The sequence below is a fragment of the Apodemus sylvaticus genome, chromosome 1 (assembly GCF_947179515.1).
Source record: "Apodemus sylvaticus chromosome 1, mApoSyl1.1, whole genome shotgun sequence".
Classification (NCBI taxonomy): Eukaryota; Metazoa; Chordata; class Mammalia; order Rodentia; family Muridae; genus Apodemus; species Apodemus sylvaticus.
Window position 1 is genome coordinate 129,410,265 of NC_067472.1, and position 22,648 is coordinate 129,432,912.

General features: G+C 51.6%; 2 protein-coding genes across 4 annotated transcripts; both read right to left on the reverse strand.

Annotated features, from left to right (window-relative positions):
• Window positions 1-471: 471 nt before the first annotated feature.
• Window positions 472-6,643, reverse strand: Isg20 (interferon stimulated exonuclease gene 20). 2 transcript variants are annotated; one of them, XM_052160362.1, is made up of 4 exons: window positions 6,409-6,643; window positions 5,885-6,137; window positions 3,807-4,007; window positions 472-853 (listed from the first exon to the last, which is right to left on the reverse strand). In XM_052160362.1, the coding sequence occupies exons 2-4, from the start codon at window positions 6,110-6,112 to the stop codon at window positions 737-739; spliced, it is 546 nt and encodes a 181-aa protein (XP_052016322.1). In that variant the 5' UTR covers window positions 6,113-6,137; window positions 6,409-6,643; the 3' UTR covers window positions 472-736. The 2 variants fall into 2 exon arrangements, with proteins under 2 accessions (XP_052016322.1, XP_052016318.1); XM_052160358.1 differs by having other exon boundaries at window positions 6,419-6,641.
• Window positions 6,644-12,703: 6,060 nt separating this feature from the next.
• On the reverse strand, window positions 12,704-22,357 carry Aen (apoptosis enhancing nuclease). 2 transcript variants are annotated; one of them, XM_052160372.1, is made up of 4 exons: window positions 22,280-22,357; window positions 17,722-18,208; window positions 15,013-15,213; window positions 12,704-13,964 (listed from the first exon to the last, which is right to left on the reverse strand). In XM_052160372.1, exons 2-4 carry the CDS (start codon window positions 18,055-18,057, stop codon window positions 13,692-13,694), a joined length of 810 nt encoding a protein of 269 aa, XP_052016332.1. In that variant the 5' UTR covers window positions 18,058-18,208; window positions 22,280-22,357; the 3' UTR covers window positions 12,704-13,691. The 2 variants fall into 2 exon arrangements, with proteins under 2 accessions (XP_052016332.1, XP_052016326.1); XM_052160366.1 differs by having other exon boundaries at window positions 17,722-18,322.
• Window positions 22,358-22,648: the final 291 nt, after the last annotated feature.

Here is a 22,648-nt window from a genome sequence, read left to right on the forward strand (position 1 = left end):
ATTCGGGTGTGCGATTTTTTTCAACTTCTTAAGTTTAATTAAGAAAAAAAAAATAATGGCAAAACAGGGTGAGGGGTAAGGGAGGGAGGGCAGGCTGGGGATGTAGCTTAGTGGTAGAGCTCTTGCCTGGCATCCATACGGCCTTAGGTTCAATCTCCAGAAGAAAGAAGACAACAGCAAAAGTCTCTGTGTGCCTATGCTGGCTGTGCGAATGCACACCTGTAATGCTCGCACTCCGGAGGCGGAGTAAGGACAGTCACGAGTTCGAGGTGGGCCTGGGCTCAGGAAGAATAAGGAAAAGCCCGTTTTCCTATTACTGCCGTGCCCGGTGCCCTCTTTACAATGTAGGAAATAAACTTGGGGTGGAGAGGAAAAGAGAAAAGGGAGGAAGGAAAAACAGAGTAGGTGGAGGACAAAGTGGAGGAAGAGGCACTTGCCCATTTCCTGGGCAAAAGACAAGAGGTCCTGGTGGTTGGTTAGACAAAATCAAAGCCATTTATTACTAAAGTTGTAGGTTTTGGGTATTTTTGTTTTTGTTTGGTTGGTTTTGCGGTTTTTGTTTTTGTTTGTTTTTGTTTGTTTTTGGTTTTTTGCCCCAAAGCAAAAAGTGCTGTAATGGGGGAGTGTTCCTGGTTTTACATTTTGTAGCAGTGGTAGTTGGTAGAAACAAGTTTCATTCATGGAAAACTACGGTCCTTCAGGAGTGGAGGCTTCTGCTCCTGGATTTGGATGAAGTTCATTCTGATGTCCCCAGGCAGGACAGTCCTCGCTGGGCTCGGAGTCGCTGAGAGATTTTGTAGAGCTCCATTGTGGCCCTGGCATCTTCCACAGAGCAGTGGCCCCGCCAGTTGTTCTACAGACACAAGGAGAGTGGGAGCTAAGGGGATTGCCTCCCCAGCAGCCCGGTCTGGGTCTGTCCCAGTGTCCCTGAGATCCCTGACTCGGGTTTGGGAGGGTGTCAGCAGGTGGCTAGAGCTAGACAGGGCAGGAATGGTAGCCTGCGAGAGGAAGCCACTCCAGCAGTGGCAAGCGAGGCAGCTCAGAGGGAAAGGGCATCAGCCAGTAGAGACCAGCAATCCTTGCCATTCCTACACAGGCCATAAATGGAGGCCTGAGTGCCTGGCAAGCCACACCCTCCAACCGGCCTGCCAGTACCTGGGAAACTTGAGAAGAGCGAGGCACTAAAGCAGAGTCTTAGAAGAGGGGAGCAGAGCATGGGGTAGAACTGGGTTCTGCACACTTTCCATTCAGGAAGACATGACCGCCACCTACCACCCGCTACCACCTGCCACCACGGGCAATCACTTGGCCCGTGGAACCTTCCTGAACTCCAAGAGCTACATCTGACCATCCTGAGTTTTAGCAGTGGTGAAACAGGCTCAGACACCACAAATGCTGTGGAGTGGGGGCTTCTGTCCACGGGCCAGGCCAGCTCCTGCAGCGTCTTTCAGCCCCTGTGCTTTCCAGGCCTGCCTGCAACTGGATGCAGACGGATCAGCAGGCCTGACTCTTGACTGTTCATCTGCTAAGGTGGCCTGCCTTCCCTCCCAAGGGCTCCTTTCCCACCACCCTCCAGACTAGGGTTAGAGACACCTGCGGGGAGGCTCAGCTCAGGTAGGCCACAGCATCCCATCTTATGATGTCAATAAGCAGGTGGCTGTGATGTCTCCTACATCCCAAGATGGCTCCAAGGTCTTGCTGGGTCACCAACCGTCACTTGTCCAGCAAAGGAAACTAAGGACGGGTTTCTGACTTTGCTATCTGAGGTGGAAGCTTCAGGTGGCTGGAGCATCCTCTGTGCGGGGTGGGAGGTGTCAGCTGTGAGAAGTGGGTAGTTCTGGCCTTGGTCCCAGTTTTACTCCCCTCCTAGGGCCTCGGGCAAGTCTCCAGCCTATCTGTGCCTGTTTCCTCTTCTGTAAAATGACCTGGGTACACCTGCTCCGAAGCCGTTCCTAACATGCCCTTGGGCTGAGTACCGAGGGCCTTCCCCTCCCTGTGGGGCTCAAGCCCTCGAAGGGAGGCATCAGCACCTGACTGCAGCAAGCCTGGGCCAGCTCTCTTGAGGTGATCAGCAGGGTGATTCCCCTCAGGCAGGAGCTGGAGGGCATGTTCTGAGGACATCAGTGAGGTGGGAGCTGGTGAGGAGAGCGAACCGGAGAGCTAACACAGATGAGGAACAGAGCTGGAGGGGCTCAAGATCAAGGCTCAAGATTTCCCAGGGTGCTGGGCAGTGGTGGCACATGCCTTTAATCCCAGCACTTGGGAGACAGAGGCAGGCGGATTTCTGAGTTCGAGGTCAGCCTGGTCTACAGAGTGAGTTCCAGGACAGCCAGGGCTACACAGAGAAACCCTGTCTCGAAAAACAAACAAACAAACAAATAAATAAATAAATAAATATCAGGCATATACAGTACTTGGTTTCTGTGGCACTGGGGATTGAACTTGAGACTTTGTGCAAACTAGGAAAGCACTCTGCCAACTGAGTTATAGCCCCACTGCCCCCCACCTTCTATCAGACAGTGCTGGTGGTCTGCCCCTGGGAACCAAGAGCTCTTCCTGGACAGGGACACAGCATGCTCCTCTCCGTGGCCTGACACAGAGTAGCTGCTCAGTGAAGACCTACTGAATCGTACACCTGCAGTGCCAGCATTCAGGAGGCTGAGGAAGGATTATGAATTTATGAATATAAGGCCGCATATAACATCCTACTGTAAGAGGACAAAGACTGACTAGGGGTAGAGTTTACAGCAGGGGACTTGCTCCGCATGTTATGTTCAAAACCCCGGGTCTAATTCCCCAGGGCTGAAAAAAAAAGAAAAAACAAAACAAAAAACCCAAATCAGCTGAGCAATGTTGGCACAGACCTTTAATCTCAGCCCTCAGGAGGCAGAGACAGGCAGATCTCTGGGAGTTCGAGGCCAGCCTGGTCTACAGGAGTTCCAGGAAGCCGGGGCAGCACAGAGAAACCCTGTCTTGAAAACCAAAGCCAAAACAAAAGAAATGTGTTGACTAGGAGGGTCCTTGTGTAGTGTCTGGCTGTTAGGGTGTGTCCCCCACCCACAGCTCTTCTTACTTGGGTGAGGCTGAGTCCTACACCACACACCGAGGTAGCACCTAGGAACAGCACTGATTGATCCAAGACAGGAGCAGCCAGCTGTCAGGTCACTATGACCCTACGACACTATTGGAGGCGCAGGCTTTCTGCCACTTCTCCATTGGGGGGTGGGGGGGCGGCTGTCCTGGCAGAACCCTGTGATGCACGGGGTTTAAACCAAGAAGTCTGAACCAGGGGCTTTCCCTCTCCTTCCCCGTGGGTACTCCTGGGATCACCTCACAAAGAGGCTTTCTGAATTCCTTTCCTGCACTCTGGTCTCCTGAAGCCAAAGACACACCATACATACAAGCATCCAGTCTCTCGGGAGTGGAGGGAAGAGTCTGGGGGGGGGGGGTCACACATCTGCACTAGGGCTCCTCAAGTGTTGGTGTGGAGTCCTGGACGATGGGTGAGGCCTAGAGCCAGCAAGCTGCAGAGGCTCCTTACCTGGAGCCAGTTTAGGCGGGTTGGACTGATCTGCTTGTGGGAGGAGTGGAAGCATGGGGAGGAGGGAGAGGAAGATCCTCACTTTCAGAAGCAAGGAAGGAGAGAGAGGACTAAGGGAGAAAGTAGGAGGACTCCTTGCTTGGAGGAGGAGAGGAAGGAGAAAGAGGAAGAGCAGGTCACTCCTCATCTGAGTGGGAGGAGGGAGAGAAGGGAGGAGGGAGAAGAGAAAGAGCAGAAGGGTCATGGGGACCAGGAGGCTCCTCACCTGGATGCTCTTGTGTAGCAGGCGCTTACACAGCAGCCTCAGGGACACGCGGCTGTAGTAGTGCAGCTTGGCCTCGTGCCACAGCAGCATGTCCGTGGACGTGTCGTAGATGGTGTATTTGCTCATGTCCTCCTTCAGGGCGTTGAAGTCGTGCTTCAGGTCATGGCCCACCACCAGCTTGCCTTTCAGAAGCTGCAGGATCTGTCCAGGAAGACAGATGGCCTCGCACACGTCTACCTTAGGGTATCCCCCTTCCCCACAGTCATGGAGCTAGTTGGGGTTGCTAGGTGACCTTGGGCAAATCATCTTCCCTCACTGGAGGGAAGCAAGGTCTGAAGCCCCTCTCAAAGCAGCTTCGTCTGTGAGGATCCCTACCCTGGGTTGTTCCCTGGTTCAGGGATGGGGCCCCTGCAGGGATAACCAGCACATAGACTGTGTCCTTTAATCTCCTTGGCAAGGCAAGTAATGACCTCCCAAATGTTCTCCACAACCCTCTGAGGAGGATCGGTGAATACATCCCTGGATCAGGGACAGGGGTGGGGTGGGGCTTAGGTGCATGTGGAACTTAAATTGTTAGCTGGGTGGTGATATTTAAAAAAGGGAAATTTCCAGCTGGGATTGTAGCTCAGCGGGAAAGTTATAAGATCCAGTCCCTGACTCCGGACAGAAAGGATGAGAGCGTCAGAACAGATCCCCATTATCACAGGGCTCTTATTTTTGAAGATTAGGGGTTCTTCGTGAGGAGAAGTTGTGGGCTGTTGTTCATTCTGAATATGAAGGAAGGACTAAGGCCAAGGGGCTCCAGCACCCCCAGAAGCTGGGAGGAGCCAGCCTCGCAGACTCCTTAACTTTAGCCCCATTAGGCCCAGGCCAGACTTCTGAAATGAAGAACATTAAGATAATAAATCCACATTGTCTCAATGCATTAGGTTGGTGGGTGTGTTCAGTGGCTACAAATACTAGCTCAGTTAGGAAGGAGGAGGCCTGGACTTACCAGGATTCTACCAAAGAGAGCAATGGTATGAATTTGTCCAAAGTGTCTCTGACCATTTTAAATATTTGCAAATTCCTTTATAGTCCTCTTTAAAGATTAATAACTTAGGCTGGAGTGTAGGTCAACTGGCAGAGTGTTTGCCTGGCATTCGAGAACCTAGGTCCTCTCCCATGTAAACCAGGCAGGATGGCACATGCCTGTAACCCCAGAATTTGGGGCAGATGGAGGCAGGAGGATCAAAACCAGCTACACGGGACCCTATCTTAACAGCAAGCAAATAAGGGATGGGGAATGGAACTCCGGTGGCTGGGGAAACTCTGAAGGAAAGTAATACACAGAGATAAGCCTAGAAAATCCTGTGCTGCAGGCAAATAAACTTACACATAACTCCTGCCCGCTGGCCCTGACACACTGCCCCTCTGCCTATCCCTGCCAGACCTCAGATGCACACTCGAGACAAATGCTACTGGTGTTTGGGCAATTTGGGGGAGGGGAGTGTTTTGCTAAGCACCATCAGGGTACTAGGATTTCCATACAGCTGGTGAGCAGGCCTGATCCAGGCATCCAGCAGCCCAGTGGGAGGATGGGCAGCCCTGAGAGTGACTGCTCAGCCCCATGGCCGACATGTCTGGAAGACATGGACACAGGCTAAAGGGTAAGACCCTTGGGCTTCAGTGACCCAGAGCGCATCGTCCAGGAACACGATCTCCTTCAGCCCCGGGAGCCTCTGGCCTCTGAGTCAGAACCAGCTCAGCCTCAGAACCTCATTCTGCAGGGTCACCAGAGCAGTGTGGTGTGGATGCGAGGGAACATCAGGTGGGACTCAATGTCCCCGTCATAAGAGCGGAAAGTTGAGCCTGATAGATGCTCCAAACATAGCTCCAGAGGGGAGCCCGGGGTTCTCTGTTGGGTGGGAAACTAACTAGGTGAGGGCTGTGATAGGGAGACCCAGAGTCCTTCCCTCAGCTATGTGAGGAATTTCTCATGGGAGAGACTCACAGACCACAGACCCTAGGAAGGAGCTGAGGAGGAAGGACAAGGGGCCTGCAATGTCTGCTGGCTTGACTCCTGGCTGTTCACTTACCTCCAGCCTGGCTTCCCCAAACGGCATGGCCCTCGCCATGTGCTGAGGCGTGATTCCGCTGACTTGGGTTCTATAATCCGTGATCTCTCCCTCAGGCTGGATGTACTTGTCGTACAGGACAGCACCATGGAAGCTCACAATGCTGCAGCGGGCGAGGCCACTTACCCTTTGAGGCCCAAGCCCCACCATCTCACAGTCCATGGCTACCACCTCTGGGATGCCTGCCATGCTCCCTGGCGACCCTCAGGAAGTCCTGGAGGATGGGGAGGCGGGGGTGGGGGAGAGCCAGGCTGTCAGTCAAGAAGCAACAACCCTCCACGCATCCTGGGCCACCACCCTGCCAAACTACACCCTGAGCCCGGCCCACTATTATCTCCAATGCCACCTGGCAACAGAAGAAGCTGGCCTCGTGCCAGCCTCCAGCTTCTCTGTGCTATAGGTCCCAGAGCTTTGCTGGTCCTGTCCGGCTGTCCCACTAGGAAGCCCCCTCCCATTGCCTCCCAGTTTGGGCGACATTGTGGTACCTGCTCTCACCTGTCTCAGAGCCCTGGCTTCTCTTCTGCCTCTCTGTTACCACTTCTCGGCTACTTCAGTCACTTTGGAAAATGACTCATCTCTAACTGGCGCCTGTTTTAGTTTCAGTTTCTGGTTCATTATCAAGGGGAGCTGGGGAGTGGGGGCAGGCCTTGTAGGCTGGGCTGTTCATCTCCTCAAGGCTGGCAGGTAAGGGGGCTGGCAGGTTGAGTCAGGGCTGGCCCCGGCAGGCTGTCCCTCCTCTGGCCCTGCCCTCCTCCCTTTTGGATGACGTGTCTGACGTGGACAGAGTGGATTGCAACATCTTTCTTTGCTTTTTCACCCTCCACCCAGAGAATAAACATCTCCGGGATTGGAGCCTGGGGAACGTCCCGCAACTTTCTGGGACCTGCTGTCAAAGTGTGCTACTCGGTGAGGTTTTCTGAGGACAGAGCAAGCTGTTCTTGAGACACTGGTACTATTAACTGGCAAGGGCAGCAGGGGTTTGGGTAGGAGGAGGGTCCTCACTGGGCGGAGGCTCTACCTGGGAGAGCTTGACAAACAGCAGCAAACCTTGAGAGGGCCTCAAGCCAGGCTGTTCTTCCTCCTGGGTTACAGCCTCCAGGGCTGGAACTTGGAATCCTTAGAATGCCACCTATTATTAGGTCCAAAAGGAAAAATCCCAAGAACCCCTCCCAAAAAAGGGCAGGCCCACTGACTTTATCCAAAATGACAGTCCGGGTTCAGCTCAAGCTGGACTATAGGATTTCTGATGTATAGATCAATTTTCTCATGCACCAGTCCTCAGAAACCTGTCAGGTTTCTGCCTGTCAGAACAGTTCTGAGGTTACACATGGCAGCCCATGCTAGCTAGCCTCCAGCCCCTTCAGGACCTATTCACATGGGCCTGTTCTACCCTAGCCTCCTGACCCTTCTTACCTCCCTGACTCCTCCACTATGCGAACTCCTAGGCTGTCCCACCTCGCTGCCCTCCTTTCTGCTTTAAAACCAGCAGTTCCCCACCCGACCCCCTGCTTTCCTTGCTATTCTCTTCTCTTGCCCCTCCTTCCTATTTTCTCTGCTCCTGAGAGATGGCCCTGAGCACCGGGTGGTCTGCTTCTTTCTCTCTCTGCTCTGGACTCTTGGATGCCCCTGGCTGGTCTCTCAGAGCTACAATAAAACTCCTTCCTCCCCTGAATCATGGAGCCGCCTGCTGCTTACACCTATCATGCAGGGAACGTTCAGTATTCTTTAAATAAACAATATCCTTCTAATAAACTGAGGTACGCATGATCAGAAGCAGACTCAGCTTTCTAAGAGGGGCGCTCTTGCAGAACATGCCAGGGTGAGAGGCCACGGGAAGAATATATGTGGATCTGCGTTCTGCTTTGCCACTCAGGAAGGCAAAACACTGCTAGGTGCTAGGCTACGTTCCTTTCTGTCTGCTGGGGTGCGGGGCTTGTGGGACATACCGCTCAGGGGAAAGGAAATGAAACCTAAGATAGGAGTCCCATTCTCAGGGTCAGAAACCATGGTTCTCAAACTCCTGAGCACGGGAACCCTGAGAGTTGAAGAGATGGAGGTTGGGTGGGGCCCAAATGAGCTTGGGGTGTGGAATCTGGTTTAGCTCCAGACCTGTGAGAGACTTAAGCACTGCTCTGTAGGACAAAGGCTTGCCCCTGGGGTGGTCCTTGATGAAGGAAACTGTCATCGCTTGCCCAAACTGTTTATTCATGGAGGATGTTAGAGATGCCTCATTTACTTGTGGAAGGACCTCAGCTGTTGTCCCTACATAACTGTCACAGTCCAATCAATGGAGTGTCATGGTCAGTCAGGAGTAGATTTAAATGCCTTTGAATATCAAATATGAGAATTGCAGGGGTTCTTGAATCTCCTTGAACTTACCAGATTTTCTGTCTGGTGGCACCGTCCCGTTCAACATAGATAGTCTATAAATGCCCAGATCTATAGAGAATAACAGTTCTCAGCCCGATGAGACATCACAAAGACTTGTGGCTTGGATAAGAACTTCCCAGATGTCTGATTTTAACAGACTTCAAAAATCAAATCTTTGGGTTAAGGGTGTAGTTCAGCTTGGTAGAGTGTTTGCTTAGCGTCCAGCACAGCATTAACCAGATGTAGTGATTTAGCATAGGATCCTGTCATCAGCTGATGGGGACAAGAAGATCAAGAATTTAAAGTCATCCGTAGTCACACAGCAAGTTCAAGACTAATCTGAACTACTGTGAGACCATGTCTTTAAAAAAAAAAAAAAAAAAAAAAGCAACTCCTATGCGTGGTCACCTGTCACAGCCCCTTCCTCCCAGGCTTGTTCACACCCTCTCTGAACTGTGGCTTCTTCTGGTTTAAACCCAAGCTCTGGCTTTGTTCTGGGACTTTATTTGGTGACTCTTCCCAAGCTCACAGGTCTCGGGTGCCTCCTTCAGACGATGTTAACTATCTGTCTCCCCAGTGCCAGGACCAGCGACTCTAGTGGTTCTCAGCCCTCCTAAAGCTACAGCCATTTAATATAACAGATCACGTTGTGGTGACCCTCCAACCATAAAATTATTTTTGTTGCTGCTTTGTAACTATAATTTTGCTAGTGCTATGAACTGTAAATATCTGATATGAAGGATATCTGATATGCAACCTCTGTGAAAGGGTCAGTTGACCCCCAAAGGAGTCACACCACTGGGGCTGAGAACCACCAGATCAGAGGAGCCAGTTGGGTCCCCTCTCTAGAGCACTACGAGGGTTCCTTCCCACATGTTCATGTCTCAGGGCTTGCCATTTGCTGCCCTGTTTTGAAAATTACTGTTCTGGGAGAAATTAAAAAGTTTACTTTCTTAAAAAGTCCAACAAGTTAAAGAACAATTCCACCAGATTACAACTTGGGGACCAGTGGATTTATTGGGCTTACTTATGGCGCATGCGTTGAGAGGTTACTTATAGAAGCCCAGAGGGCCATCAGCACACACACACTGGTAAGTCTCAATCCAGTGTGAGGGGCATCAGCACACACACACTGGTAAGTCTCAATCCAGCATCTCTGTAGCTGCTTAGCATGAGCACCAAGCTTCCCCTGCTTATATACTTTATCATTGCCTGAGACCCCAGATCCATGCAGGCAGGTAGAATTGCATACAAATGAAATCTCAGATGAGCACCCAGAGACCCTTCCAACCACTCCCCCTGGGAGGCGCTATCAATAGTCAAAAAGCATAACTGTAAACAGGCACAGCTGATCCATAAAGATAGAGGCGGTGATTTTGTTTGAAGGCCAGGTTTCTACACTTGCCCAACATTCCGGAAAACTCCCCTACACCTCCCTGGCAGCTCCCCCTCCAGGCCTTTCTGTGTAAGTGCACCTCCTGTCATCCTAATTAACTGATGAGGCAGTCTCCAGCTCTTTCCTTTTCTATACATCAGTCATAGTGTGCCTTCCATTTACTCTTGTGGTTCCCCAGAGCTGGGCCTCAGCTCCCAGAACCCTGCCTGAATTATGCTGAACTTTTGTCCAAGTGTATAGTGTGTTCTGCTGGACCCAGGTACTGATTATTAACAGCCCTGAAGGGGGAAGCCCTGACCCCAGCTAGCAGGGCTCATTTCCAGCTTCCCCTGACAGCATCAAACAGCAAGCCAAGTCCACAGGCCTTATGGACTGATGGCAGAAGAGTCACTTGAGGCAAACTTGTCAGCTTTCCAAGGACACATCCCATCAGCAGCTCACCCATCATGCTTGTAGCTGACAGGAGGCAGCTACTGGATGGCTTTTTCTAATCCCCACTGAGCCTGGTCATGCACTGAATGGACAATTCATGCTATGGCTCTGGTGACTTTGTTTCCCAAAGGCCCTGGTAAAGGGGCTCAGTTCCCAGTGTGGTTGAATCATGAGGTAGAACCTGGTGGGAGGAATGCGGTATGTGTGTGTGAATGACACACACACTATCTTTGTGAATGGGTCAATACTGTCCCTCAGAAGTCCTAGGCCTTAGAGTAGTTTCACTGTCCACGCCTCTCCCACTTCCTGCCTTGCCATGTGTTCCCTTCCACAAGTGCTTCTGTTATCACGTCATCACTATGGGGGCCTCACCATGCTTTCTAACCGCCATGGCTGTGATTTATGAAGTCTTTTTTTTTTTTCCTTCCCTGAGACAGGGTTTCTCTGTGTAGCCCTGGCTGTCCTGCAACTCACTCTGTAGACCAGCCTGGCCTCGAACTCAGAAATCTGCCTGCCTCTGCCTCCAAAGTGCTGGGATTACAGGCGTGCGCCACCACATCCGGCGATTTATGAAGTCTTAATCAAGCACCAGCCTCAGGTGTTTTGTTATAGAATACAAAACAGACAGTCAATTGTTTAATTGACTGCCTCAGAGGCACTTCTCCCTAGTGACAACCTACCCACAAGCACAACTGTCCTAAACTGAGACCAAGGCAGGAGGATCACCACAAACTCCAAGTCAACCTAGGTCAAATGGTGTGACCCTTCCTCTGAAACAACTGAAATCCTTGTGAACTGTTGATGAGAATGTAAACGCAGCTACTGTGGGAAAGTGACAGCTGCTTGGAGTGGACAGCATGGTGACAAAGTTCCAGCATCCATCGACATTGCGGACCACAGGTCTCCAGCATCCGTCTACTGTCGTCCTTGATGAATCTGTGTTATGGAGTCTCCTGATGCTTCTTCCTTTGGGGAATTCTGTATGAGCTGTGGTAGAAGATGTGAATGTATACAATGGCAGTCTCTAACAAAAGCACTCTTTGGAAAACCTCTGTACCACAGCAGAACCATATAGCATGATAACCCCTGCTTACTCCTACGAAGAATCTCCTTTGTGCCCTTGTTGGCACCAAGAAAGACGGTTCCAGGAACTCTCAGGCACTTACAGCCCGAGAATGAGGCACACAACCCAGAGGAACAATGGGCGCAGACTCAGAGTCTGAGAGCTTGGCAGTGAAGGCAAGAGTTCAGTTAATGAGTACAGAATGGTCCCCATAGTTGATCCTCTGCGTTCATGACTTACAGGATGAATGCCTGATCTGGAATGCCCTGGGAGGAGCACCTTCTGTTAAGAAGTTACACTGGCTTCACCCCCTCTGTCACATACAGGAGGAGTGTACGCTGAAGAAACTAAGATGGCACGGCAAAATGAAAGAAGAATAACATATCAGGGCTCTCCCTTTGGGGAGCGCATGCAAACAGGCCCATACTGCAAAGCCGAGGCACACAGGAATCAACAAGCTCAATGCTCACTATGCTACCAGGGACAACCACTGCATCGGGCCCCTTGCGAAAGTCAAACTGCTCTGATGGGTTGTTTCTCAGGACTCTGTCCCGCGTCTCCGACCACAGAGGCTGAGTGTGTGCAGGAGGAAGTGTAAAGGAGCATCTGGGGGGGGGGGCGCCTGAACCTCAGAAAACCATCAGGACTTAGATGCTTGCTGGACTTTGACTGCTTCTGTATCAAAGAAAAATACTGTAATAGAGTTGATTACCTCTTTCATTCTGGATGTTGGAAAATAGGGCTAAGGTGGGTTAAAAACAATCTGTGAAAAAAATCATAACCTCTTAGAATCATTAAGTCTGCTTTCTACATTACCTGTGATTAAGTTGCTATGCAAATATAGTAGGTGTAGCCTTTTAGTCAAGAAACACCAGCTAGCTACCCTGCTTTACCCTCAGATCCTGTCTGTTTCCTTCTCCAGATGACACCACACCTCTCAGGCCCAGCAATTCCCCTCCTGGGAATCTCTCTAAGTAACTTGAAAGCAGGAAAATAGATATCTGCACACCATATATATGGCTGGCTTATTCACAACAGCAAAAGAGGAAGTGACCTGAGGAGTGCTGTACAAGGACCCACGACTGACTTCATATACACACAAAGAACTCTTACTCCTAAAGGGCAGAGTCTTACAGGAATAGCAATGTGTACTCACAACGCTGGCACTGAGTGAGCTAAGGCAGGAGGATGGATCCCCTGAGCTCCATAAGGAGTTATAAGCAGCTGGACTCTATCATGAGAGTCTGTTTCAACAGCAAAAAAAAAAAAAAAATAAAAAAAAAAATAAAAAATCCCCCAGACAATTTCTTTGTGAAAGCTTAGCTTTGGGAAGAGACCAAATCAATCAGTGTGCTGTGGAATACCCAACTCCAACTGAAGTCACAAGCTGCTATAGAGCTAACGTGGACCACCTTGAAAGGCATCTCAAGACCGGCATCCAGCAAGCTCAGAGCCCTAGGCTTCCTGGGCCTCAAACACCCTCAGTCCAGCTTGAGCATCCAGAAAGGACCAGTTCACCCACTTTTCCAGTTGCACTTTATTCCTGTGCAAACGGTCTGATTTCTCACAGTGCACTTCTCCCAGCTCTGTTCCCCCACCCTTCAACCCACAAACGTTACTGCCCAGCATCAAGGCTGGCATGAGCGGCTGCTTTTTAAGGAAACAAGAGCTCGCCCCTGGTGCCCAGCCAGAAGTGGTGGTGATGATCTGGCCAGCTCCCTCCTTCCCTGCCAGAGAGGAGCCAGCAATCTAACAATCCGTGACTAACACTTCCTGTAATCAGTGGACAGTGGAAGTGTGGTCTCAGTAGTGTCCCTTCATTTCTGACCTCGTCTGGATTACTATTGTCACTTTCTCAAATGCAGTGTCAGGAGGCAGATGTGGAGACAGAAGTGGCAGCAGGACCTGCAGAGACCTCTGAACTCCCCTGCAACACCCTTGCCCAGGCCACCACCTCATCTGATGGAAAAGCCAAGGCAAAGGGTCCGGCCTGAGCCATAGCTGCTCAGAAATCAGGACTGAACAGAGCCCATCCTGTTCATCACTAGGATACGCTCACAGTGCTCAGACACCCGTGAGGTAGGCTCTGCTACTCTTCCCACTTACAATGGGGAAAAGGCTCAATGGGGAAGCCACAGGCTCTCTAATGTCTCCATGCTAAGTGTCAGGAATGATGAGACTCTTGTGAGGAGGGTATGACCTGAGCCCTTGCCTCCCAGCGCCTTAAGTTATTCCAGACAAGTGGTTCTCAACCTTCCTAAAGCTGTGACCCTTTAGTACAGCTCCTCATGCTGTGGAGACCTCCCAAAATAAAATGATTTCTGTTGCTATTTCATAACTGTAATTTTGCTAGTTATGAATTGTAATGTAAACACCTGTCTTCTGATGGTCTTAGGTGACCCCTGTGAAGGGTTATTCAACCCACAAAGGAGTCCTGACCCTCAGGTTTTGAGAAACACTGCCTTAGTGAGTCTGGTTACCAGGTGATTACCTCCTACCCTGTGTGACTAGGGAGGAGCATTCCTGGTTCCCTGCCCTTCCTCTTCCTCTCGACTATCCTGGGCCCCCCTTGTTTCCCCACTGGTGCTCTCGGTCAGGTCCTCGGGCCAGTACTGGTCATCCATGTACTGCTCCACGTCAGTGCTGCTGTCAGGCCCCCTGTCCTCAGGATGGGCCTTGGCGGAACTGGCCACTTGCTGCTCCCACTGCACCTCCACCAGCTGGTAGAGCTCCATGGCTGTCATGGCGTCTTCCACAGATGAGTGTCCCTGGTGGCCTACCTGTGGACAGGAGCAAAAACATCACTAGGTGGTGAAATGGGCCTGACTAAGAGCACTTATCTCTGAATGGAGGCTGTTATGATTTAGATACAAAGTAGACCCCAAAGGCCTGTGTGTTGTGGGCTTGTTCCCCAGGTGACAGTGCTATCTTGAACAGTACTCAACTGATATTGGACTCAGCCTAAGGAAACACATTGCCAGGAAAGAAAGGCCCTTGGGAATATTCTGTCTCTTCTTTTGTCTGCTTCATTTTCACTATGGGGTAATTTCATATGCTTCTACCACCATGGTATTCTGCCTAAGCAGATGGACCCTATAAAACCATGAACGAAAATACTCCTTCCTTTATGTTGGGCTGGAGAGAACTGTGGTTAAGGGCACTGGCTGCTCTTCCCCAGGACCAAGGCTCAGTTTCTAGTACCTACATGGTAGCTCACAAATTGTCTGTAATCCAGTCCCAGAGGATCAGATGCCTTCTTTTGGTCCCTAAGAATGTGCCATGTATGTGATGCACAGACATATGTGCAGGACAAACACCTACACATATTTAAAAAAAAAAAATCCTGAAGCTGGGCTGTGGTGGCACCTGCCTTCAAACCCCAAAACTCAGGATGCAGAGGCAGGCAGACCTCTGAGGTGGAATCCAGTCTGGTCTACACAGTGAGTTCCAGACAGCCAGGGCTACACAGAGAAACCCTGTCTTGAAAAACAATAAACAAACAAACAAATCCCTGCTCCAGATGTTAGAAGACGGATATCAAAACAGCGAGGAACAAGAATCACAGGCCTCTTGATCTGAGCCTCTAGAGCCAGTGAGTCAGAATACATCCTATGAGATACAGGATATGGGCAGGAGGTAGGTGGGCAAAGACCTAAAGAGACAGCCTAGAAGAACTTGACTTTCGCTGGGGGACTCTCACGGAATGAAATGAGCTGGCTATGCCCATACTGCCTCTATGCAAGCAGCAGGTCACAGTGCTGTCCACATCTCAGCAATTACCGAAGTCAGATGAAATCCCTCCCTCCCAAGAGGCTCCATGCCACATACCTGGATCTTCTTGTGCAGCAGGTTCAAGGCCAGGTCCTTAAGAGAGACCCGAGTTCGGGTGAGGGAGCTGGGCTGGCTGAGCAGGCTTGGGACGTAAGTGGTATCCCGGGTCTGGCTGCGAGGGTGGACATACTTCAGGGCCTGGAAGTCATTGTGCAGTGCATGCCCCACCACCACCTTGCCCTTCAACAGCTTAAGGATCTGTGAGTAGAGAGGCGAGGCGGGAAGACCCCACTGTCAGGCGGGAGCACACCTGAGCTCCATTACCATTGGTGCATACACCCCTCCCCCAAAGGGAGGCATTAGTGGGAAAGGGAGAGGAGAATCTATCAGCCTAGGCCACCATGATGCCCAAAGGTTGAATACAAACTCTTCTAAGCAGTTGCAAAAGGAATACTATCTGCATCATTCCAGCGAACAACTGTGAGGGTGTGTGTGTGTGTTTGTGTGTGTGTGTGTGTGTATGCATGCATGCCGCCCAGGTCTCAGATCATCAGTCTTCCCTGGAAGACTCCCACCTCCTCATCCATCAGGAGCCCTGGTCCTTCTTTCAAGCCACCTGTACTTTCTAAGTGTGGATTGGGCTGTTACACACTTTACACATTTAGCTCTTGGGACGCTCTCTCCTCCTTCCTGCACTGTAAGCTCCATTTGACTTGACACTGGTGCTCAGCCAGGGCACAGCTGTTTGTTGGGATGGCTCTTCTGAGACAACGCTTCCTGTGATCCAGGTTAGAACTTAGATCAATCCTCCTACCTCAGCCTCCCAAACAACTTGTTTTTTGATCAATAAATACCCACTGAATGAAAGCAACAGAACCGTGCCTGGTGCTGGTTGGTCCTAAAGGAACTGGTTCCCTGCTCCTGTGTGCTCTGGCTCCGCCTCGCCTCCCTCTGAACCTGTTCTGCAGCTGTTTGGGCACATCCTGCTCTTCCCTGTCCAGCACCTTCCTCAACAGGGGAAGAGATCAAAACTACTCCACACAGCCTGAGCAGAAAGTAAATGAGCCTGCCCAGGGATCACCACCAACCACACACATGGCTGGGAGGGACTGGAACTGGAGGGCTCACCGCAGGCTTGCCTTCCTACTACTTCTATTCATGATCAAAACTTTCCAAAGCAATGCTTTGGGTATATGGTATGTCTTAGTTAGGGTTCCCATTGCTGTGGTAACACACCATGACAATAAGTGGGGAAAGGGCTTATTTCTCCTTTCAGCTCCATCACTGAGGGAATTCAGGGAAGAAACTCAAACAGGGCAAGAAGCTCGAGGTAGGAGCTGATACAGAGGCCACGGAAGAGCACTGCTTACTGGCCGGCTCAGCCTGCTTTCTTATAGCACCCAGGACCACATGCCTAGGGGTAGCATTGTCCACAGTTATCTGGGCCCTCCGACATCAAGAAAATTCATCCAAGGCTTCCTAACAGGCCAGTCTGGTGGGGACAACTGTAATTCCTGCTTCCTAAATGACTCTGGCTTATGTCTAGCCAGCACACTATGACAAAGATCACAAGATGAGGTTTATCAGAATTTCCCAAACCTCTCTGATCCCAATAACCCAGAGACATTAAAAAGTAGTTCTGTTCTAATGCTGGCTTTGAGAAAGTGGATTTGTTCCAATACAACTGTGATAGGGCACAACCTCAGAATGTGCATTACACCTTTGTGTCTGCCTCATTTTACACCGGAACAAACGCTACCGGAATGCAGAACACTGCTGCAAGCTGCACAGAAGCAGGAGCACACAGCGCTACACATCTCCACCGTGAGCCAGCAACTGTTTTGTTTGCCTGGGCGCTGAGCCACACTAGCCTACAGTGTCAGCCTCGGAAACTCCACCTACCTCACACAGCTCACACACCGCAGCGGCTGTCCTCCTGCCCTCCCTTCCACGAGCCATCTCAGGCCCTTCCTAAGCACAGCTCTGGTTACTGTACCCACTGTATTGCCTAACCACAGGCAAAACTGGAGTGCCAGTTTCCATTAGGTCTCTGTTTCTGTGGCAGCACCAAGTCTTTTGAGTGCTGTCCCTAAACACCATTTCCTTAGTCCCGTGGCATAGAGCAGGTGTGGAGGGCAGATGAGCAGGGCAGAGTCCTGAAGATGGGGACTGCAAGCCTTTAAGAGTTTCTCTTACCAGCACCAGGCATGGTTCTGTTGATATTACCCAACAGGTGATTAAATAACCTTGAGGCCTATTTATAGGGCAAGCTTGCTTAACCACGATTTTTAGACAACCATGGCAAAGCCCCAGAGATCTGGGGGAACAGAGTCTTCATGGAAGACCCTGGGTCAAAGCTTCTAGTCTATTTATAGGCTTTCACTGTTTCCTGTAGCCAAATGCCTTTGCAGATTTCTAATTACATAGGGGAATCCCAACTAGTAGTCATTTTTCTAAGCACTGAAGAACCATAAGGAGATGGGACAAGCCGTAGGCAAAGTTTATAGATTCTGGCCATTCTGCAAGTTATCCGCCCTTACCTGTCATATAAGCTTTTGACAAGCAGCCCCCCCCCCCCACCAGTCTGGCAACCCTTCAGAGCGGCAGCACCTGGACTTAAGTTAACCTGTTCTCTGGAAAAGGAACTACACATCTGGAGAAGTGACTTCTCAAGGCCCCCCACTACCCAGTCACAAAGTGGTGTCTCAAACCACGGCTCCTCTCCCCAACCTGTCATTCTGGCCAAATAAGACTCAGGCTCCTTACCTCCTTCTGGGCCACTTGAAAGGGGATAGCCTTGTGCATGTGCTGGCGGGTAATGCCACTCCAGCGGGTGCGATAGTCCACAATGGGCATTTCAGGCCGGATGTACTTGTCATAGAGAACGTCACCACTGTAACTCACCACGGAGCAGCGGGCTAGCTCGCTCACCCGCCCTTGGGGGCCTGTACCCACCATCTCACAGTCAATGGCCACACACTTGCTGGGCCCAGACCCTGGGGCTTCTCTGGGGACAGGCTTTTTGCTGCACAGGCCATTGCTGCCAGACTTGGCCTTGGGACGTTGCCTCCTGTTGCCTGAAGCCTCTGTGCCTGCTGGCATCTGTGATGGTGAGGGCAGAGGGCAGGCTCCTGACCCTGATGCCACACTCAACAGCTTCTGCCCTGTAATCAAGGCCTTGCGGGCCAGGAATCGCTGGTGCTGCCGGCTCCTCCTCTTGTGTCTTCTCCGAACCACATCCTTGGCATTCAGGCTGGTGAGAGACGGACACTGAGTAGACTCGGGGACTTCCCCTGGCACCATGTCAGCCAGCTCACAGGCAGGGGTAAGAGAAGCTCTGGAGGCTGTCTGCCAACGGGGCAGTGTGCTGAAGAGAGAGCACATAGGAAGACAGGCTGGGAGGAGGCTGCCAAGGCGCCCTGCCTCTCATCCTCAAGCACCCGACTGACACTCACACGCCTTTACCAAGAACTGCACTCAAGGGCTGGAGAGATGGCTCGGCAGTTAAGAGCACTGACTGCTCTTCCAGATGTTCTGAGTTCAAATCCCAGCAACCACATGGTGGCTCAGAACCATTTATAATGAGATCTTGTGCCCTCTTCTGGTATGTCTGAAGAGAGCTACAGTGTACTCATATAAAGTAAATAAATCTTGAAACAAACAAAAAAAGAACTGTACTCCAACACTGCACCTGCCATCCCTGGCCTGTGTGAATCCCCCCTGGCAAGTGTCACATGGAATATTCCACCTCCCACCGACACCACAGAGTATCATCACCCTTACTGTACAGAAATGAGGCCCAGAAGCTGAGCAGCTTGGGGTGACAGCTGACAGGAACCCGGAGCCCATGCTCTGAACCTCAAGCTCACCTCAGTGGTGTGAGACGCATGGACACAGGGCAGCAAAGGCTCCAGAAACCCAGCCCAGCTGAACACCCGCACTGAAAATCCCCAATCTACAATCAGCAGAACAAGGTTTAACCTGAGTCTTTATAAACTGTGGTGCTCCCATGTCTGTCTGTCTGTCCGTCTATCTCCCCCTCCCCCACTTACACACAGTAAAACTCAATAGCTCTCTATCTAGATGATTTTCTACATCACACAGTCAGCTATCCTTGGGCCAGAGCTTCCTCCATTTGGAGGCACTGCTCTTCCCAACCCCCCTCCTGTGCCTTCAGACCCAGTTCTGTATCACTGAACGAACACTCTTCTGGAACCCTTGCATCTCCCCAATGTTACAAAGGGGTCGCAACTGCGCCAGGTGCTGGACAGCTATAAAGATGGATCCTGGGCCGAGAAGCTCGGCTTGACCAGACACAGAAAGGCAGCAGACAGTGTGCTGAGAGCCGGCTAGGCACTCACGGAGGAAAAGCAGACGATTCCTAGAGGTCACTTCCGAGTAAATGGGGAACAGGAGCCCTACAAGGAAGAGGGGCGGGCAGTGGGAATGCCAGGGACAGAGGCCTGGCAACGAGTAGCCTGATGTTGCGGCAGAAGGGTCACCAGCAGCCTGCAGTCACCATATAAAGTATCCGGGGGTCAGAGCTGGGGGACCACTTCTTTCTTATTACCACCTCACCTTCTGCCACCAATGTCAGCAGTCCTTCTGCCAGCCACCCTTGCCCTATACTGGTGTCTTTGGCTTAGTGTCTGCTGGTCAAGTGAGGGAGGCCAAGACACCCAGGTGGGCCAGTAAAATACGGACCAAGCAGCACTGACCCAGGACTTTAACTGTCTATGAGGGCAGCAATGAAATTCACCCTGCGTACTTCCATACATTGGATTTTACCCTCCTCAGACAGCAGGCAGTCCTCCTCAGAGCTCCCCCCTCAGACAGCAGGCAGTCCTCCTCAGAGCTCCCCCCTCAGACAGCGGGCAGTCCTCCTCAGAGCCCCCCCCTCAGACAGCGGGCAGTCCTCCTCAGAGCTCCCCCCTCAGACAGCAGGCAGTCCTCCTCAGAGCTCCCCCCTCAGACAGCAGGCAGTCCTCCTCAGAGCTCCCTCTAGTGAGCAAACCGCAGGGCCCCAGTGTTTGCTGCCCCTCTCTCCTGGCAGACTTGCTTCAGGCCTGGAGGGTACTGCAGAGCTCAAGGTCCTCCTAAGCACAGATCAATAACTAACAGGAAGGGGACCTGAGACCCTGGGCAGTCACCAGCAAGAAACCAGGAGAGCCTGGCAAGAGGAGCTGTGGTTTGTGGAAATGAGGCTGCTGACAACCTGTTTTTAAAAGAGGGGGTGCTATTTGGAGAGCACATGTGAAATGCTGCGGGATTTCAGAGGGATGGGCCAGGCAGCCCAGGGTGGGAAATGTTCAGAAGAGAAACCTGACAGGCACCGAGCACAAAGCCAGGGAGAGAAGGCAAAGAACTTGGTGCAGCCTGTAAACAGCTAGGCAGCAGGGGGCGTGGAGACCGGTGAATGGAATGGTGAAGGATCCTGAGTCACTGGAGGACTCCAGGGGACAGCACAGCTACCTCATCAGAGGATGAGGACAGACTAGGAGCCTGAGCAATTTTATCACAGGGTGTAAAGGCTTGCATAAATTTAACCCAGGGAGTGGCCAGACTACTAGGTGTGGCCTTGTTGGAGGGAGTGTCACTGTGGGTGTGGGCTTTAAGACCCTCTCTGGCTGCCTGGAGGCCAGTCTTCTCCTGCCTGCCTTTGGATGAAGACCTAGAACTCCCAGCTCCTCCTGTACCATTTCTACCTGGATGCTGCCATGCTCCCACCGTGATAATGGACTGAACCTCTGACCCCAGCTCCAACTAGATGTCCTTCTAAGAACTGCCTTGGTCGCAGGACAGTGGTGGCGCACGCCTTTAATCCCAGCGCTTGGGAGGCAGAGGGATTTCTGAGTTCTGCCAGCCTAGTCTAAAGAGTGAGTTCCAGGGCAGCCAGGGCTACACAGAGAAACCCTGTCTTGAAAAAAAACAAAAACAAAAACAAAAAAAGAATTGGCTTGGTCGTGGTGTCTGTTGACAACGGTAAAACCCTAGCTAAGACGCGGGGTAAGTAGCAGTAAGGGGGAGGACAGAATATGAACAAGATGCCAGTATGTGCATGAGGAGTAATGGTTTGCTGAGCCAGGGGGAGGCTCAGTGACCCATGCTGACTCAACTGCTCTCAGCCTGCTCACCCGCTTTCCAAATAGCACCCCCTCTTTTAAAAACAGGTTGTCTGGGGCTGGTGAGATGGCTCAGTGGTTAAGACCACCGACTGCTCTTCTGAAGGTCCTGAGTTCAAATTGCAGCAACCATATGGTGGCTCACAACCATCTATAATGAGATCTGATGCCATCTACTGGAGTGTCTGAAGACAGCTACAGTGTACTTACATATAATAAATAAATCTTTAAAAAAAAAAACACAGGTTGTCAGCAACCCCCTCCTTTCCACAAACCATACCTCAGAACCGACAAATTCAGAACCTCAATTTGCCTTAGGGAGAAAAATCTGGCCTAGAAGACCTGTGCTAGCCCTGCTGATCACGGCAGGAGGATGGACTTTCCTGTAAAATTAGGTTCCCTTCAGCGAAGGTCTCTGTATTTTTTTTTTTAATTTGTGTTTAGAGATAAAAGCAAGTCATTCCCTATCGTCTCTGACCCTGTGGACATGTCAGAAGCAACAATTATCAAGGGGACGCACTTGTGCAGCTTGCAGCCCTGAATGGAGCTCAGTTTAGCTGGAGAGAAGTTTGCAGAGCTTCAGCAAGGCCACGTACAAATATTCCACATCGTAACTCTGGTCAGTATGGTAGGCACTTGGCCTTCAGGTCAGGGTCCCTGGCCCAAGAGGATTCCAGATGAGAAGGCTCCCAAGAAACTACAAAGCCAGAAGCGTCACTGGCGTAAGGGCCCCACCTGCCATGCCGGTAGATCAGGCGTCTGTCTGTCTAGACCCTGTTCTAGCACAAAATAACCAAATGACATCAGGAAGTCACTGTCCCTTAACCATCCACCGAAGGCAAAGTTTGGGGGCAGGATCCGAGACCCCGCCCTCAAGCCACGATTGCGATAATCACCCCAGTTTGAGAAAGGCTGGCGCAATAAGGTCCCCGATGCTACCCAAAAGCTTACCAGACCAATTTAAAAACAAACAACAACAAAAACCATAAAAAAGTACGAGGACAACCCGAGCTCACCACCCGAGGCGTTCGGCGGACGCTTAACGTCCGCGCGGTCCCCCGAGGCCCACCGGCCCCGAGTCGGGCCAGGACCGCGTGAGGCCGCGCCCCGGCCCAGCTGAACACCACCCCGTCCCGAGAGTCACAGGCGGCTGGCGACAGGAACCGGCGGCCCCGGACTCCCTGTGGCCGCCCTCAGCTCACCTGAAGACCCGGCCGCACTTTCCCAGGCTTCACGTGGATCCCGTGCCGGCTGCGGAACCGGCTTGCCCGGACAAGCCCGGCTTCGGGTGCCTGTCTATTGGTTCGCTGAGGCGTAGCGCCCGCCTAAGGACTCTTCTGATTGGTTAATTCTGCTGCTCCCGTAGGCGTGCCAGCTAAAGGGGGTGGGGCTACAGCAGAAGGGCGTGGCCTGTGCCGGGAGCGCTGATAGGGCAGCGTTTAGGAGGTTAGTAAGCTGAATGGAACGTCCGGTTTCTGACCCGACGCCTAGTGAACCTCAACCTTCAAAGACCTAATGCCACAAAAAGCACACCCAGATCTGCCTAAGGTGAACTGCAGCCCCTCCAGCCT

Coding starts and splice junctions, on each gene's coding strand:
- Isg20 (XM_052160362.1), bottom strand. CDS start 6,112: ATGGCAGGCATCCCAGAGGTGGTAGCCATGGACTGTGAGATGGTGGGG. Junction 4,008..5,884: donor TTGGGGAAGCCAGGCTGGAG/GTAAGTGAACAG, acceptor CTTCCTGGACAG/ATCCTGCAGCTTCTGAAAGG. Junction 854..3,806: donor TGCTACACAAGAGCATCCAG/GTGAGGAGCCTC, acceptor TTGTGTCTGTAG/AACAACTGGCGGGGCCACTG.
- Aen (XM_052160366.1), bottom strand. CDS start 18,258: ATGGTGCCAGGGGAAGTCCCCGAGTCTACTCAGTGTCCGTCTCTCACC. Junction 15,214..17,721: donor TTCAAGTGGCCCAGAAGGAG/GTAAGGAGCCTG, acceptor CTCTACTCACAG/ATCCTTAAGCTGTTGAAGGG. Junction 13,965..15,012: donor TGCTGCACAAGAAGATCCAG/GTATGTGGCATG, acceptor TCCTGTCCACAG/GTAGGCCACCAGGGACACTC.